The 18,493-nt window shown below is 42.3% G+C and overlaps 1 protein-coding gene across 1 annotated transcript in view; it reads left to right on the top strand.

Annotated features, from left to right (window-relative positions):
- The window catches only part of AQP9 (aquaporin 9), a 39,515-nt gene that overhangs the window by 1,821 nt on the left and 19,201 nt on the right, over positions 1–18,493 (top strand). The window contains exon 2 of the mRNA XM_033109430.1: positions 17,564–17,690. Within this exon, the coding sequence (XP_032965321.1) occupies positions 17,564–17,690 (127 nt within the window). The remainder of the gene's footprint in view (positions 1–17,563; positions 17,691–18,493) is intronic.

The following is an 18,493-nucleotide window of genomic DNA, read 5'->3' as shown; positions in this document are numbered from 1 at the left end:
CTTCTAATTCCAGTCACTACTTACTAGAAAATTGCTCCGGAAAGACAGGAACCCTTAGGTCATGTTAACTGACATTTTGTTCCTAAAGAGGAGAGTAGTTGTCACCGCCAACTGACTACAGCTCCACGGTAACCTGAGGTTCAGAGAAGTGGGGCAAATTCAGTTACAACTCTGAGCTGAGCAACTGCAGAAAACACAGGAAGGAAGTGAACTAAACATTCATTTTGCAACCAAAAAAGTTAAAACCCTCTTTATTAACAAGAACTCGTTTCATAATCCCATCTAGTCTGGGTTGAGAAATGCTTTCAGTCATTTACTATTCTACATTCAAAACACAAAATTCAACCCGAGTAAATATGAAGACCGAACTGGCTTTATTAAGTGATTCATAAATCGTGCAACATCCCATCTAGCAACTAGAAGGGCTCTCAGAGTTGTTTAAAATGGGAGGTTTTATAGGCACAAAGGGTAGAATTCAGAAGGTAAAGGAGTGGATTATTTCCGGCAAGGTCACCTTCCCTTAGGGGAAGGCAGGTAGTCTTAGGAAGGTTTTGTAGAAAAGAAATGATTATTTTTGGTCCAGGACACCTTTTCTTTGGGGGAAAGAACAGGATTTTTTCTTGTTCAAAGGATTAAAAAGGATTTTTATCATGCAGATCACCTCTTCTTTTTATGGATAGTGGGGGAATGGAGAGGGCCCAAGGCATACTTACTGGTGGTTGAACAGAAAATCTCAGATTGGTTAATTAAGATCATGTGTTGGGGAGAAGTTGAAACTGCAGTTGGTATTAAATTTAGGTTTGGTATCATGGGCTTTCAGCACAATTTGACTCCATTTTGGGCCTATGGTTTTCTGTTTTACATTACTCGTGCAGCTAGTAGTGTGTCTTCCCCTAGTATTCAAGGGAGGAGCTAAAGAAATAATTTAATATTGTATGTTGAAAAATTAAAATTTGTATCTTCTGGCTAAAACCAATCATTTCCTGAAAGGTTTGATTTTTATCTATACTGTACATTTATTTTGTAAAGCAAACCCTGATGAAATCTATAATTGCGATTATAAGCTTCAATTTTGTTGAGGCATGTGGGGATATATAAACAAGAAGTTCCTGCACAAACACAATTATTTCTTAACCCATAATTCTACATGGTTTTGTTGCGAGAGGCAGAAACAATAGGACGTCAGGGAGGGAAGGGTTGGAAGGGAAGGAAGATGCAAGGGAGACGAAGGAGGCAGAGATGAGATCTTCCTTGAGAAAAAGTGCAGCTACCAGACCATGCAGAACTAGATTTCGGTGGCCCAGAGCAGATCCAGGACACAATCTTGTCCCTCAAGATGAACTTTTTAGCTAATTATAATGGATTTTAATATTATTATTAGCATCGTGGTTAAGGAAAACTCTCCACCCCCTCTGTGCTGCCATGACAGTTCCGACAAGAGCCCAATAATGACAAAAATCACTTCTCCTGATGGGAAGGAGAGGTCAGCAAGAACCACCCTGGGAACGCCTCCAGCACCACCCCTAAGTCTTGAATATTTTGGTCCTCACTTTAGAAATAATAGATTCACAAGCCTCTATGATCTTCGGGGCAGTTGCTGTTCTCCGGGCCTGCCCACTCTCCCTTCTCGAGAGTGTACTGCCTTCTCTAATAAATTCACACTTGCTTGGCTTATTCAGTGCGTCCTTGAATTCATTCTTGTGATGATAGCAAGAATCCATTTTTTAACAACAGTTTTGCTCCAGATTTCCAAAGTAATTGTCTCTGCTTTGTTAGAAAACGTGCATTTTCCCTTGCTTTCTCTAGTAAAAAGCTTTGCCTGCTGATAAGGCATGAGGAAAAGGGAGCCTCAAAAAGATGGTAGAGGATACACAGGACTCATCAGTTCTCCTTCATATTTGTAAATATGGTTTTTCCCCCAGACCCTGGGAGTCTGATGCCATTTCCCTCCCCTCCTTTCCAAAACTGTTCTTAGGTGAAGTCTCTCAAACTCATTTACACTGTGGTGTAAATGACTAAAGCTTAGTGGTAGCATTAAGAAACAACAAGGTCCATGAAAACTTCTTTGTAAACTACAACTGAAAACAACAATAATTACATCATAAGTCAAAGAACTAGTTCGAACGTGGCCTTTTAGACTTCAAGATAGGTAGGCTTTTTTGCCTTTGCTTGTGTCAAGGAGAAGGTTTGGCAATGCATCTTTCCTATCACAGAGAAAAGGTTTAGAAACCTTGATGGGCAAAAGTGGGACCATGTGGTAATTACCTACCATACGTTAGCTTCTGTACGTACATTTTTTTAATCCTTACAATCGCTGCATTAGGAAGGCTTTATTATCACTCATCAACAGTGGGAGAAATGAGGGCTCAGAGAGATGAAGTAACTGGCTGAAACTGGAAAAGCATTGAACAGGGATTCTTTCTAACTCTAGAGCCTACACTTTCCATAGACATCACTGGAATTGCTTCAGCAATGTCCACAATAGACAGTAAAGCAGACTCCCTCTGCTTTAACAGTTCCATAGATTAGAGCCATGAGTTAGCTCTCATTTGCTCATGGGCATGTGAGTTTAAACCTGTAGGCACCTGAGCCCAGATTGTTAGTTATACCCTGAAGCCAACGTCTTTACTTTCTCTGAAGCCGAAAAGATGGTTCAATGTAGGTGGACAGGTATAAGGGGAAGGTAGAGAACAAGGGACTGTTTGGGACCATATATGTGGGCTCATGGCCTGGTGACTTCAAACTGCACATTAAATACACACTGCACATAAAGTTCCTGATATAGGCAACACTCTTTCAATGCCACCTCCCTTTCCCCTTTCTCGCTCCTTCCCTTCTTTTACTTGAGAATACTTGTAGTACTTGAAAACAGCTGCTTTGTCTCCTCCTGGCCATCTTTCCCCAGCACCTGCCACAGAACTCTGCACATACATGAATGGGGGCTCATAAATGTGAGTTGAATTTAAATCTCTTTTGTGGTCTGAACTTTCCAGGCTCTCTCGTCCTTTCTTGCATGTTCACTCCTCACTATTTGGTGCACCCTCCTCGCTCTTCAAACATTTCCGCGTTCTTTGATAGAGAGCTCATCCTATTGAAGATGCTGAGGTGAACAGTCCAGCAAGCAACCATGTCTCCTCCTGTGATGGAAGGGTGTCCTTCCAGGGCTGGACTTCTGAGTGGGTAGCACCTATTTGTGTGCTGGGGAAGACCCTGAATTCTTTTCTTACCCTGTCAAGCTTGTACATTAGAAGTTTACCTTTTGGCATGTCTAAGAATGAAAAAAATGTAAATACTTCTTTTAAAAGGAATACACTGAAGGGAAACAAAGGGTAGAGGCCTGGGACACAGGATACGGATGGCATAGAGGAGTGGGCAGTGCAGGATGGAGGGAAGAAATGGGACGGATGGTACGTGAGACACTTCAGACCCCACAGTGTTTCTCATGTCTGTTTCTGCCTTCTTCCATGACTTCATATCCAAACTTCTCTCCCTTCTGGAGTCACAGAATTCATCATTTCATTCTAGGAAGGTTCTCAGATATGTTGGCTATTGAAATTCTAGGGCGTTAAAATTATTATTACAAAACGTGCTCAGATCTCGGAACAGGTTGGAATTGGTCTATTTCATGTTCAAGACCTTGTGAAACAAAAGAATGTATGATCAGCACTTAGTGAAACAGGAAAGTTCTTAAAATAAGCCAGGTCGTAAAATAAGTGCTTCTCAGTGCGAAAGTCAGGACAACTTTGGTCTACTACATTATTTAGAATTCCCACATACTGGGAGGACAGCTCTGAGATGAGGGTGGGGTGGGTGTCGTTTTTACCCTTGTATTCATGGGAAGCTGAGGCACAGGCTGATGCAATCATGTGTTCTCTGAATCATGGAGAAACTCAATTGCCCTGCCTTATGCATGCATTTGCCCTTGGGTTTCGTTTCCACTATGCCTTTCCTCCAAGAAACATAAGGTGTCTTCTCTCATAGATTCCTGTTTATTTTTATATCTTTCCTGGGAGAGAGAGAGGAGAAACGTGATCAACTCCATTTTGCCAGATGGGGAAACAGGTGTAACATAATTAAGAGGTTCACCCAAGGTCACCCAGCCCGTGAAAGTGAGAGCTGGGTTTAATATTTTGACTCTAATCATTCCTAATAGACAATCATTTGATGAGAATTATCTCCTTTCATGTGAAAGCCCAAGAGAACTTTACTAGTTTTATAGCCTAAAATACACTAGACAGTAGAGGTGTCAAAAGATGATTATATGGAACAGACATGATCATGGCAGGGAAATTTTACAGAAATCTATTAGCACAAAGTTTTGGGATCTCTTTTCCACATACAAACACATTCAAACTCTTGTAACTCCACAGGTCCGAGATGGTTCAGCTGTATCTTCATGGCTCTGATGAACACACTGACCACGCACTGCACTGTTTTTCCCCTAGGACTCCCCTTACCTGTGTTCTGCTTGACACCACCCTGTGGCTCAGAGCAAAGGACCCATAGGGCAGTGAGCCTCAAAAGACCCCAAAACTCCTTTCTTGTTTTCTGCCTCCACAGTCCCCTGCTCTCTATCTGTTTCCCCTGTTTTGGTTCTAGCTTATTGCTTTGCAAAGGCATGCCCCACTCCAAACCTGGGGCGTTCCAGATGAGAATCCCCCACAGCTGGAACTGTCAGCTGACCAACAGATAATAGGCAAGAAGCCTCTACTGTCAGCAGTGCCCTAGCTGATTCCGGCCATGGATAGCTAGTCTACTGGAGGTGTAGAAGGATCCCTCATCCCTAGATTCTCACACACTGGCTTTGGAGCGAAGTGGTCTTTGTGAGCCAGCCCCTGTGTCTCTCAGGTAAGGGAACAGAGAGCTGTTCCCATGCTCACAGAATTCTGTCATGCTCACAGAATTCTGTCAAATGCTCTTCCTACCACAGTAGGACATCAAACAGACTGTCCACTACTAATCCCACCTGTTTTTTGTAAAGTGTCCCCATTCTTTCCAGATTGCCTTATGAGCTTGGAGGATTAAAAAGGCGTACTTGGAATCAGTGTAAATATGAATCCTTTTTCCTTTACCCAGTTCTGCCTTCCGAGCCGAGTGAGGTATTAGGAGGTAAAGGACCTAACTCTATCGTGGAGTTGAGGCTTACTACAGTGTATGCTGCCCTGTGAATGTTGTGCATGCAGCTAAATGCAGTATTTGGACAATAGTGCATGGTCTAAAGGAGTAGCTCTTAGATCAGGCCTGCTAGAGGAGACTTGGTCTATGGTCTTACGGCAGGAATGTGTCAAGTCAGCGTGAGGCCCTGTAGGCATCAGGGTAGCCGGATTAAGAGTTTGGCATGCCTTAATGGTGAGATCTGGAGAGTCCAGTAGAAGGGCCTGATATTTGGTAAGGCATCCTTCCATGAGCTAATGATGGCCTTTAGTCTCTAGGACTCCTGGGTCCTGAAGACGAGGGGTCCTGGTAGGGATTCCTAACCTCTAGTGGCATTCCCAGGGTTAACTTGGTGGCTTTTTTATTGGGAGTGCCATGGCAGCCAATGCCCTTAAGCACCCCAGCCATCCCTTGGCTACAGATTCCAGCTGTTTGGAAAAGTAAGCGACTGGCTGGAGATCTTGTTCCAGCGGCTGCGTCAATATCCCCAGTGCTATTCCCTGCTTCTCTGCAGTGAAGAGTATGAAAGGTTTGTTGAGGTCAGGTACGCTTCGGGCAGGGATAGACATAAAAGACCGCTGGATATCTTCAAAGGCATTTTGTTTTTTTAAAGTCCAGTCTAATGGCTCGGTGTCTGACCCAGCTAGGGCCTCTTATAGCAGCTTGGCCATGACACTGAAACTGGGGATCCGTATCCTACAGAATCCCGCCGTATGTAGGAAGGGTCTAAGTTGTTTTTTCGTCTGAGGAAAGCCAAGCTGGGAAATGGCCTCCTTTCTCTTTGTAGTTAAATCCTGGTATCTGGGGATTAAAATATATCCAAGGTATTCTACTTTCTGTGAAGAAATTGGGCCTTTTTCTTGGAGACTATACCCTCTAGAACCCAGGAAGTTAAGAACTTGGACAGTATTGGTATCTGAAAGTTCCTTAGTGGCATGACAAATAAGTATATCATCCACATATTGGAGGATAGCCTCATTTGGGAGGGAGACCTCCTTATGTTGTTTAGCCAAAGTGTGCCCACAAGATGGGGGACTATCTCCAAATCCCTGGGGCAGTACAGTCCAGGTAAGCTGTTGGGACAGACCAGAGTCAGGGTCTGTCCATTCAAAAGCAAACAGGGATTGAGAATCTGGGTGTAAGGGGATACAAAAGAATGCATCTCTGAGGTCCAAGACAGAAAACCAGCTGGAGTCCCCTAGCACCTGAGTTAGAACTGAATATGGGTTTGGGACCAGCAGGTGAATAGGTACAAGGCCTCATTAATAATTCTAAGTCCTGGACTAGACGGTCTTATTGGGCTTCAAAACTGGTAGAATAGAGGTATTACAAGGGGATTGGCAGGATACTAAAAGTCCATATGCATTATAAATTTCTGTATCAGAGGCTGGAGTCCCTTACAGGTCTCAGCCTTGATGAGGTGCTGTCTTTTCTGGGGATGGAAGGGGGGTCCTTTTCTAATATCCTTTCCTTGAGTTGATCAGCTTTGTTTATGTCTCCTTTACCCCCCTACTTGCTTTTTCTACTTTTTAAGAATTTACCCTTACATTTTTAGAGAAGCTGTATTCTTGAGATAACAAAGTGTAAAGTGAATTAACATCTTCTGAACAACATTAAAACTTTTAAATATCCTAATTGTTGTCAACCACTCCACCTTACATGTTATTATTGTCTAATATTTAAATTCTACCTTCATTATTGCTGTTATTAATAGTTAATACTTATGTGTACTATCATGTACCAGTTTATTTGCTAATTATTACTGCATTCATCCATTAGTTTCTTTTAGGTGCAATCTCCTTCTTTCTGCAGTCAAAAAAAAATAACAAAACTTTCTTCAGGAAATTTTTCAGGACAGGTGTGTGAGGGATAGACTTTCTCAGTCTTTGCCTGACTATGTCTTTATTTCACTCTCCAGCTGCAATGATAAATTTTAGATTGATGATTGGTTTGCTTGACATTTTGCAGGCACCATCCCAATGTCTCTATTGTTGCTGGTGACATTTATGTTATTGATTAATTTTGTCCTTAGTAATCTGCATTTCTCTGGTTACAATTAAGAGTTTCCCTTTGTTTTTTATTCTTAAATTTCAATATAATATGACTAGGTGTTAACTTATTTTATTCGTAGTGCTCAGGATTCATTGTTCACTTTTAGTATAAAGATTTCCAATTTTCACCAATTTCTGGAAAATTCTCAGCTTTATCACTTTGCCTTTCTCCCAGTCTCTCTATTTTCTCCTTTTAGAACTCATATTTGTATATATGCTTGATCATCTCATTTTTTTGCTACCTCAAGCATTCTTAATCTCTCTTAATCTCTCCATGATGAATTTTGTGTTGTTGTCTCAAATCTATCTTCCAATTCACTAATTCTCTGTTCAGATGTATTTAACATCTGTTTAACACATTCATTGTTTGTAGTTTCCTTAATGTTTTTCATTTCTAGAAGTTCTGCTTGGTTCTTTTCCTTAATTGTTCTTCTTTTTGTGAGTGTTTATCTCTTTTATCTCTTTAACTCACTAAAGCCTAATATATGTATGGTATTTTATGATTGTTATAGCATCTCAAAGCTTTGGGGGAGCTAATAATCCTGCTTATTTTATGTACTGACTCTCACTCACAAAGGATCAGTTCCTTCAGTGTTTCATAAAGTTGCCTTGTAACTCTTCAGGAATGTTTATTTTTCTGTGGGAATTCCATATAGCCTGGACTACGGAGTTGCTCTTCCAGAACAGGTTTGCATTTACTTCTGCTAGGTTATTATTACTGTGAAGTGGCAAACTGAAAAAAGAAAATCAACGAATGTGGGTACCTTGTTGAATGGCACTCTCTCCAAAGAATGACTTTGTGCTCCCTTTCTACCACATGAGATGTGTGACCATGAATGACTAGGAAACCCATGCTTCCTCCAAATAGGCTGATTCTTAAGTCCTTAGACCCTGAGTCAGTATGAGCTGAAAGAGAAGTTTCCTGCAGTCTTCCCCTTATTAGCAGTGAACATGAAGGAAAATTTCAGAGTCCCAAAGGACCTCGGGAGAAAAATCTGTTCTGGGTCACTGATCTAAGGGCTGCAGACTCCTAGAGCCAATCTTGATTCTGCCAAACAGAACTCTACTTTTGATCTGAGTTTTAATTTTGACCCAGAACACTTGCTATTGACTTTCATTGACTTTCAAAGGGGAAGTGGGTTTATTTAGTTTTTCTATAGTGACATATTCTATTGCAACATCTTCTCATTATTTGACAAGAAAGGAGAAGCTAGAAATGAGAGCAGGAGTTGGCACCTCTTTACTCATCAGCCTTGTGATGAAAAGATGGCATAAAGTGAAGGACTGTGAGGAAAACAAGACTCCTAAAAGTGAAATAACCAATAGGACTGATCAAAATGCTAAAGCAACCCAGCAGGATATGTTGCTCCCTTCATTTAGGGGACACCTTATTCATGGCTGAGGTAGGATTGCTACCTCAAAACAAAAGCTTTAATAGAAAATATGCCAGCAAAATGTGCACCCCACCCCTCTTCATCTCGATAGATTGGCTGGTCATGCTAAGACACAGATTTGCAATGGCCAGTCAAGACCAAAAGGACCTGAGGGCTTAATGTCTCTTAGACTAGAATAAGCCCACATGCCTTAGTCTCTGCTTGGAAGTTTAGACTTTCTTAAGAGAAAACCTCCCCAAAATTCTACGCTTCTATCAACAGGTGAGTGGTTAAAGAAGTTGAGGTACATCTATGCAATTAACTCATATAGCTATTAAACGTAATGAATTCAATTTTTATATGCTGATATGGAAAGACTCTCTAAGCTATCAAATTGAAAAAGGAGCCCAAATAGTACTTATAAAATACTCCCATTTATACACACACACAAACACACACACACACACACACTCACACACACACACACACACACACTCACATATGTACATTTTTGACAGAATAATTGGAAGGTATTGATATTAGTTACTGCAGAGAATGAAACATGAAATCTGGGGTGGGAAATAGATGAATTTCTTATATTTTATTGTATACCCTTTGTAATTGAAAAAATTTCACGTGTTTATGTACATTTTCTTCACCCCTTTGTCTCCCACAAAAGAGCTCACTCAGCAGAGTTTGTCCTTCCAGGTGTCTTAGGGAATTGTTCAAAATGTGTTCCAAAGAACACTAGTTCCATGAAATACAGATAAGAATTAAGTGAATAAAAATATGCCATCCTGCCCAAATATGCTTGGGAAACACTGGGTTAAACCTAGTTAAGCAGTTTTCTCAACTGCAGAAATTATCAGAGCCTTTAATGTTCACTGTAAATCTCTAACAGGGGAATAGAATATACAGCTGTCCCCAAACTTACTTGACCATGAATCTCTCTCTTTTCTTTCTTTCTTTTTTTGTTTTTGAAGAGCATCTCATGGAACTAATGATTCGTGGAATACACTTTGGGAATTGTAGGGCCTAGGATGAACCTAAAACATATCACCTCCCAAAACTCTTCCATCTTTGGGAATCTTCTAGAAGAGAGTGTCCCACGGTATACTTGACATGGTTGGGCCACTCTGAATAAAGACAGAACTGACCTTGGCAACCCCCCATTCACACACAGCACACTCAGACCTATGGTCTTCCTAATAGGAACATGCGCAACTTATTAAGTAAGTATTTAATTGGGTTCTTATTGTAGCCCTGGGATCACGATCAAATTCTTGTCCAAACTAGATTTGGGATGAGTTGAGAGATGTGAACGCCTGGTGTAGGTCAGAAAAGGAGACCATTGTTCTTTTCAGCCTGGTGAAAATAATGAAATTTAATCACCTTTCATTTCTGAGGCTCAAGTTGGTTCTTGGTACTCTTTTCTACTCAGACAGCACGGCGGTTGGCCATTTGCCCATTCAGCTGCTTCTCAAATCTCAGATTCTTCCCTTTTTATGAGCCTGGCCTAATATCATCTCTTTTCAAGTACAGCTGGTACCTGAGGGGTGATTGATCTCATCCTGATATTCTTTCAGGCTGCACGCCGCCAAATACTTTATTTTTAACTACAACACCCAGGTTTCAGTCTTGGTTCTTTGTGACTATTTTTGTTATGACTGAGAAAGTTTTATTTTTTAATTGGAAAAACTAGCTGACTGGAAAGCTATGAATACATATGCATTCTGTCCTAATAAAGCAACAGGTAGACCCACCAAGACAACAGCAGTAGCCACAGGAGAAACACAGGGAATCACAGAACCTGGTTCCAGAATCAGGATCTACCACTTACTAGCTATATGGATTTTGTCCAGTCATTCAGTCTTCCAGTTTTTAAATGGAGGTCAAGTATTGGGAGGAATAATGGAAGGAATGTATGTGACAGTGCCTGGCTTACATGCTGTAAATGTTTGATCATTCACCCACCCAGAGGTCAAAATTATGTGCAGTCACCCCTGGGCCTTATCACTTACACCTGTGTGAACATGAGAAATTCTCTGACCTCTTAACCTTTCTAAGCTTTGTTTCCTTATGTGTAAAACGGAGACAGTGAGAGGACCTGGCTTGTGAGGACTAAAGGGTTAATGTATGGAAAGTGCTTAGCTTATAAAAAGCACTCAATACATATTAGTTGTGATTGCTGTTGTTACTATTATCACTACATGTTCCAATGGATATAACCACATAAACTAAACAGGTGTATATAGACAGGTGGAGTAGGGTGTGCGACTTAGGGTAACGCATACCTAACGCATGGGCTAGAAGGCCAAGGTTTGCAGAGAATGCTGCACTGACAGATTGACATTTGCTCTCCTTTCTCTCCAGTTGCAAAAAGCAAAATAGGAAGGGGAACCACCAAGTGACTACTTTCTCAAGAATGGGGAATGTGTTTTTCGGTCTCCCTATCATCACCATCTTAAATAAAGTTTTACCTGTAGTCAGTCCTTCATTTGAAGGTAGACCAGATCCTACCTCCAGGAGCTGGGAGGCTGGGCTGCATCTCAGCCCAGGTATGTTATCACCATGCTATCTGTGAGGCCAGGAAGTCACTGGCACCAAACGCTAAATAGGTTTCTCTTCCCAGGACTTAAGAACGTAATCATTAGCCCCAAATCTGATTGGGGCCAGGCAGGTAACATATATGAGCAAAGTGGACATGGTGGGTTTAGGGAGGAATTGGATGCCCTGAGGGCATCTGCCACTCAGACCCTCTCAATCTCAGAAGAGAAATCTTGATCTCATATAATCTTAAATTTCTCATGAGGCCAATCTATTGTATACTCATGCGTATGTATTGATACATCTTTGATTTAATAGTACTATGTCAAGTGATTCAATAATTTGAGGCATTAATCAAATGATTAAAGAACTTGGGGAGACTTAAATGTCAAAATAACCATCATCGAGTCTGTAAGGCTGAATTACAAAACTGCATCTCCATGCACACTTTTCTTAGGCATAAATGCTTAGGCCACTCATTAACAACAAGGTTATAACATTAAATAATAGTACCACATTTCATCTGTACTTTCCTTATGACTCTTACCATTTCTCAGCTATCTTAACTAGTCTGTGAGCTCTCAGAGAACCAGGCAACATGCGTGGCACTTAGAATTTTTAAATGCATATATACATGGAGGAAAGAAAGGAATGGCTGAGTGAGTGCCAAATCCCAATTATTAATAGATATGCTTGTAGATGTGGGTGCGGATCTTAGCTTCCTACAGTTTGAGTTTTTGAAAGACAAACTTTTAAAGCACACATCTGGACAAACTACTTATTTGGCTCAGGTATACTTGAGGGCATTTTAGTGTATGTAAGTGAAGAAAAATATACTTTGGACACAAATGCTAATTTTGAGTTCAACAAGATCTTTTCACTATTATGTTCTCAGGCAAATTACTTTATTTCTTTGTCCCAAGCTTTCTTTAGATGAAAACGGTAGAGATTCCCCCCCCCCGCCCCCCGCCACACTCAGGTTATTATGGGGACTAAATGAGAGTATTTATACAAATATATAACTGAGTGTGTATTTGTATGTGTATACATATGTGGTACACACATGTACACAAAACAAATCAGTTTATTTAAAATACAAATGTTGCCGCAGACATGCTTTATTTAATGTGGACTTCTGTTTTCTGAATGTTTGCATCATTTAATGACAAATTATCTACTAAAGGATACCTCCAAGAAGACCTGCAGCAATATACAAAGTGGAAAGTTGTACATGACTCATGTTCTTGGGCCACATTGTGGCTGCAAACATGCCCCAAACTAACACTTATGAATTAAGAAAGGACATTAACTTCCTAGAAAAGTTTTCAAAAGAACAATCATAGAAGAAGAGGTCCCAGACGGCAGATTAGGTAAACGCTATGCCTTTTGCAACCCAGGATCACACCAAAACTAAAAATAAATTATAGAACCATCAACCTCAGGATTCGTCTGAAGACTAGCTGAACAGAACCCCTATAACTAAGGATATAAAGAGTCCACATCAAAACTAGTAGGAGGGGAGGAGATGCAAAGTGGGCTGACCCCAAGTCCACAGATAGTAGCTGAACACCAGGAGGGGCGGCACCTGGGAGGCAGAGGACTCCTCTGAAGAGGGAAGGGTCCCAGCCCAATGCCAGGTTCCCCCATCCAGGGGTCCTGTGCTGGGAAGACAAGTTCCCAAGGCGTCTGACAGTGAAAATCAGTGAGGACTCTATCTGCCCAAGCTAGTGGGGTAGAGGGTGGCTTATAGAGCCTGCACACAGACTCACTCGCTTGCAGACACTTGCCTGGTCTCTGGTGGAGGGGTGGCAGCTTGGGAGGCCCAGTGGCATGTGAAAAAGGACTGAGTTGTGTGGCTTCAGAACAGAAGCTGGAGGGATGGAACCATTATTGTTCCTATGTGGAGCCTGACACAAGTGTGGCCTACAACAGGGCGCTATCTATTTATTCAGTGTCAAGCCCTCCCTCAAAGGGCTAAGTCTGGGACGACATTGGTCGGGCGGAATCTACACCAGTGCAATGCTTTGGTGATGTCCTGGATCCCTGCCCCTCCCATCCTACAGCTGGTGCTACCTCGCCCAGGACACTCTTGACTTCTGGAATGCTGGCCCTGCCCCACAGGCTGCAGAAACCTTTTTGCAGCTGCAGACTGCCCATGGTGGCCTGGGAAACATTTGCTGGTGGGCGGTAACCCAAGACCTGTGCTGCACCATCTCTTGGGCAGCTCTTGGGAACCTGTGGGCCTGACACAGGCGGTAGCTGGCCATGGTGTTCTCAGGGCGTTTTTGTGGCCATGGGCAGCACTGGTGCAGGAACAAAAATTGCATTGACTTTGTAGAAACCACCAACCATACCCCTTAGCTCCCTGGAACCCTGCCCCACCCATGTAGAGCCACATTGCCAGAGGCACTTTGGGTCCCTAGGTGGCCAGCCCTGCCCCACAAGCTGTGGAGTCTTTTTGCAGCAGCAGACATCCTGCCATGGCTCAGGGAGATTTTGGTGGTTGACAGTGACCCAAAACCTGTGCCACAGCCACTCTTAGGTAACTCTCAGGGATTTGTGATCCTGAGGCAAGCAGTGTAGCCACTGCTTCTCAGGGGATTTTGCAAAGTGGTCACAGGCCACGCACTGGTGTAAGAACTGAATCTGCATTAACTCTGTAAAGACCACTGGCCATGTTTCGTGATTCCCTAGGACTCCGCCCCACTCAGCTATTGCTGTATTGCCGAGGGCACTCTCAATAATGGTGCAATCAGCCCAGCCTGCACACCTAAGGAGGCTCTTTCAATGGCTAGGCCTAATGGGCAGGTGGTAATAGGCCTAGGGGGTCCCTGCGTCTTTTGTTAAGCTGCCTCAGGCCCACTATTGATGGCAGCCAGCCTCAGTTCACAGCGAGGCCACTCCCACATGCCTCTAGGTCCAGCACAGCCAGCAACCAACCATATATAGCTTTGAGGTTCCCATCAGGTAGCAGCAGGCAGGTAACAGGCAAGGCTGAAATTGGCCTGCGTAAGAGCCCCTCCCAAGAGACACCAGAAACAACACACCCAGAGGCCACCTTCAGACCACACCAGAGCACTACCTGGTTAACCCCACAAGCAGCACACCCAAAGGGGTTTCTCAACAGGCACAAGAGCCCATGGGGCCTAATTCTCCTCTGAGGGGTCAGTCCCCACACAGCATCTCATACATGGTGGGCATAGTCAATCCTCAATCAGCCTGGGAGTCAGTTCCACCCACTGATGTGCCAAAAGCAATTAAGGGTCAACTACAACAGGAAAACAACACACTCAAGGGACACTCCTGGAACACATGCATAGGAGATCAGGGAGACTGCACTATTGGACCATAGGACACATACTACATAAGACCACCCAGCAAAGACTGAGAGACATAGGAGATCTACATAATACATAGAAGCAAACACAGAGGGGCAGCCAGATGAGGAAACAAATATGTCCCAAATAAATGTTGTAAAGACTATAGGGTGCCAGATGGGTCAGACTTATAGGGGACATCACTTCATAGATTTTATAAATGCCTAACCACTGCACTGTACAGCTGAAACTAATATAAAATGATATTGAATGTCCACTATAATTAAATATATATAGTCACAGGATGTAAAGTACAGCATAGGGAATATAGTCAGTGGTATTGTAATAGCTATGTACGGCGGCAGAGGGGTAGTAGACTTGCTGGGGTTATCACTTGGTGAGGGGTGTAAATGTCTAATCATTATGTTGTTTTGTACACCTGAAACTAATAAAAAATAACAAGGTGGGACAAAAAGAAAAGCCTTACTAACTCTCCAATTTTAAGCATTAAGTCTTTGGACAATTCCTCAAAAATGATACAGAACCCAATGCAGTTAAAAGTGGAAAATTAATGTCAAAATTGTACTGCCTTCGGGGGAGGGGTAAAGAACAATCAAAAAAAAAAAAAAATACGAGGTAGGTGAGCTTTGGAGGTATTGGGCATTTCAGAATGACCACTGAGATTACTTCTTTGATTCTGCTTCAGTTAAAGTTACTAAAGGGGCAGGCAGGGGCTGGGGAATTGATTGGTTTCTTAGGTCTTGGTGTTAAGAATAGACATGAGTCACAGGATGTAAAGTACAGCATAGGGAATAGTGTCAATAGAATTGTAACAGCTATATACGATGTCAGAGGGGTAATAGATTGGGGGAGGGAGGTTATCATTTTGCAAGGGGTGAAATGTCTAACTATTACATTGCTTTGTATACCTGAAACTAATAAAAAAAAGAATAGATATGAATCCTGATAAGCCTCCCAAATGCTGGCCAGTGTCACAGGAAATCTATGTGGCTCGTGGGTGTGGTTCACCAGTATGAACAAGGCCTGTCCTACCATTATCTCAGCCTACTCATCCCAGTACTAGGCAGGTTTGGTCAGCACTGGGGAGATGAGTGTGCCTTCTGCTGAAGACCACAGAGTTGACAGACACTAAGCGGAAAGGAGATAATAAGGAAGAACAAGAGTGGAAAAGGGTTTTCCTCTGCCTTCAGGTCTGGTTTTCCCTTGGTAAGCACTTGTCCATTTAGTGGAAGTTGTCAATGCAAAGACAGCTAGAAGTTAAGAAAGTAGACATCAATTGATAGGTTTTGCATGAAATGAAAAACATGCATTAATCACTCAGTGATCTCTGAGAAAAAAAGGGAAATAGGGCTGAAACGGATTTTTCGCTAGGTCATTGGAAGCTTTGGTGAAATAGCACAAGTTGTTGGGTATTTCTTTGAACAAATGTTGTCATCAGTACAGCCACTTGTCCTGGCACAATGACCAGGACCTATAAGGTGGCTCCTAAATGGGCTTCAACCTCAGACCTTTTTTCTCAGCCTGATGTGTCTAGTTTCCTTTCAGGCCTTTGATACTTGGTAACACAAGGCTGCCTGGTGTCTCCGCGTCCTTCAACATTCCCAGACAACGGTTCACTTTCAACATGTAGACAGGAAACTGGTGCCTCTATCCCACATCCTGTGGAACCCCAATGTTCTCCCTGCATAGTTTCATGAATTCTTGGGGGCATTGGTTGCTTCCAATGACGTCTTGCTCCATCCAATGTGTCATGGTTAAGAACACAGGCCTCTGACTAAGACAGATATGGGATCAAATCCTGGTTCTGTCTCTTTTGTTTTAATTGTGCAACATTGTGCCAAGTGCTTGACTTTTCTCAGCCTCAATTTCCTCATCCACAAAACGAAGATAACAATACTTCCCTGTCAGGGTGATCATCAGTTAAGAATGGGACAATGATGAAGTAATACAGGAAATGCACTTAGCATGGAGCCTGGCACAAAGAACACACCAAATAGATGGTAGCTGGAGTATGTACTCCTTTATTCACACTACCCTAGTCAGATGAGTAAAGATAGCAAACACTTCATACAACCTTTATTCCAAAGTCCATGACATTGTTTCCCAAGGGGCTCCTTCCAACTTCAAAAATTTTCAAGAACTCTATAGGATAGGAACCATTCTTAATTATGAAAATACTGGACCACAAAAGGTAGAAACAATGCATGTTATTTTTCCCTTCTTTAGACATTGGTATCATGTACACAAAGAATCACAGACCCCTTGCAATACTGCAACTTTCCTTGGTGATCTCTGACCCCAGGTTACATGCATTTGCAAACATTTTTCTAAGGAATCCCTAACATTCATCAACTACTTCTTTTCTGAAGTGCTCAGTATTTACATACTCACCGAATAAATATTTATTGATTGCGTGGTAATGTGTACTGTGCTAGAAACATCTTACTCTCCACTTTAAAGTGAGTAATGGATCTGAGAAGGGTCAAATGAAATTGAAGCTGTGTGCTTATTATTCTCTCTCACCATCCTCATCTCTCAGGTTTGCGATACTCACACTAAGGCCATTGCTCACTTGGGAATTTCCCAGCATTCCCAGCTGATGCTTCTTAGAAATCACACGTCCCACGGTTCACATTTCCCACCCTAAATTTTCTCTTGAAAAGGCATTTCCACGGCATTTGTGGGTTTTTTTTATCTGCTTGTGTTAAGATATTTTAATATCTTTCATCAAATATTGTTTGAGCCTGGAAGGAATATGAGAATATGAAAAAGCCTCAGCTGTCCCAGTAGACATAGTTTTTGTGGGGGTGCCTCAAGGCAAGCTGGACTATAATGAAATGACATTGTAAAGACATGGTAGAAGAAACAGAAGAGTCCTTGAGGCCTTAAGTTGTCAGAGAAAGTTCCACAAAAAGATAGGATTTTAGCTCAGCGTTATGAATAGATTTGGTGTAGTTGGAGGAAGGTGCAATGAAAGGAGATTCTGTGAAGCCTGTGGCAGCCCAATCGATGAGTTTGCCTAAAAAGTACTTGTGATTGCCTTTCCATTGTCTTTGACAGTGGCTGTCTCTCTTACTTATTGAGTTTCTGCTCATTCCAGGTCCTTGGATGTGGCTGTGTTGCCCAAGCTACCCTCAGTCGAGGACACTTTGGAGGAATTGTCACTATCAATGTTGGATTTGCAATGGCAGTTGTAATGGCCATCTATGTGACTGGAGGTGTCTCTGGTAAGTACTTAAAATAATATTGGCTACTATTAACACTTTCAATGTGCTAGCACCGTGCTGGGTGCTTTATATACCTTCACTTATTTAGATCTCGGCAATCCTGCAAGAATATGTATTTGATTCTAGTTTTAAAAGGTATATAATTTAAAATTAAAATGGCCAGCAAATGACCAGTGATTTGTGCCAAGGCAACACTTAGCAAGAGAAAGAGATCGGGCTTAGAACGCAGAACTGACCGATTCCTAAATCTGGCCACTGAATCAGACCCCTCATCTGTCAATACGATCTTTTACTTGCTCTACCCCACACTTGCAAATCATTTCCCAGATACTCTGTGAATAGCCCAGTGAAGATTGCCACTCCAACAGAGCCAAGTCCCCGGACCTTTATCCACAACAGTCAGAGAGACTCTAGGTCACTTACAAAATGACTGGTGCTTTCATGGAGGTACAGGTCTGATCCAGACCTATTTTGTTCTAATTCTGCCCCAAGTGGTGGGCAGATTAGACACCATTCTCAAGGTTCGAGAAGCAAAATGAAATGATATTTAATATAGCCTGGGAACTTAGGAAGGGATTGTGAAAATGATCCAGTTTCCAAAGTCGCTAGGACTCTTTCAGCAGCCTGGTGTGGCTGCTCAGAACACTAAGACGAGACCTCTGGTGATAAGGGAGGAGAGGGAACAGGGACATGCTGGACAGGGTGCTGGCTGCTGTGCATACGTTAGCTCCTCTCTCCTCTCCAGCAGGACCGAGGCAGGTATTAGTGTCTCCATTCTCCAGAGAAAACTACAGCTCTGAGGG

Source organism: Rhinolophus ferrumequinum, chromosome 6, assembly GCF_004115265.2.
Source record: "Rhinolophus ferrumequinum isolate MPI-CBG mRhiFer1 chromosome 6, mRhiFer1_v1.p, whole genome shotgun sequence".
In the NCBI taxonomy this organism is placed as follows: Eukaryota; Metazoa; Chordata; class Mammalia; order Chiroptera; family Rhinolophidae; genus Rhinolophus; species Rhinolophus ferrumequinum.
Note: the sequence above shows the minus strand (reverse complement) of the source record. Positions and strands in the feature narration are given on the sequence as shown.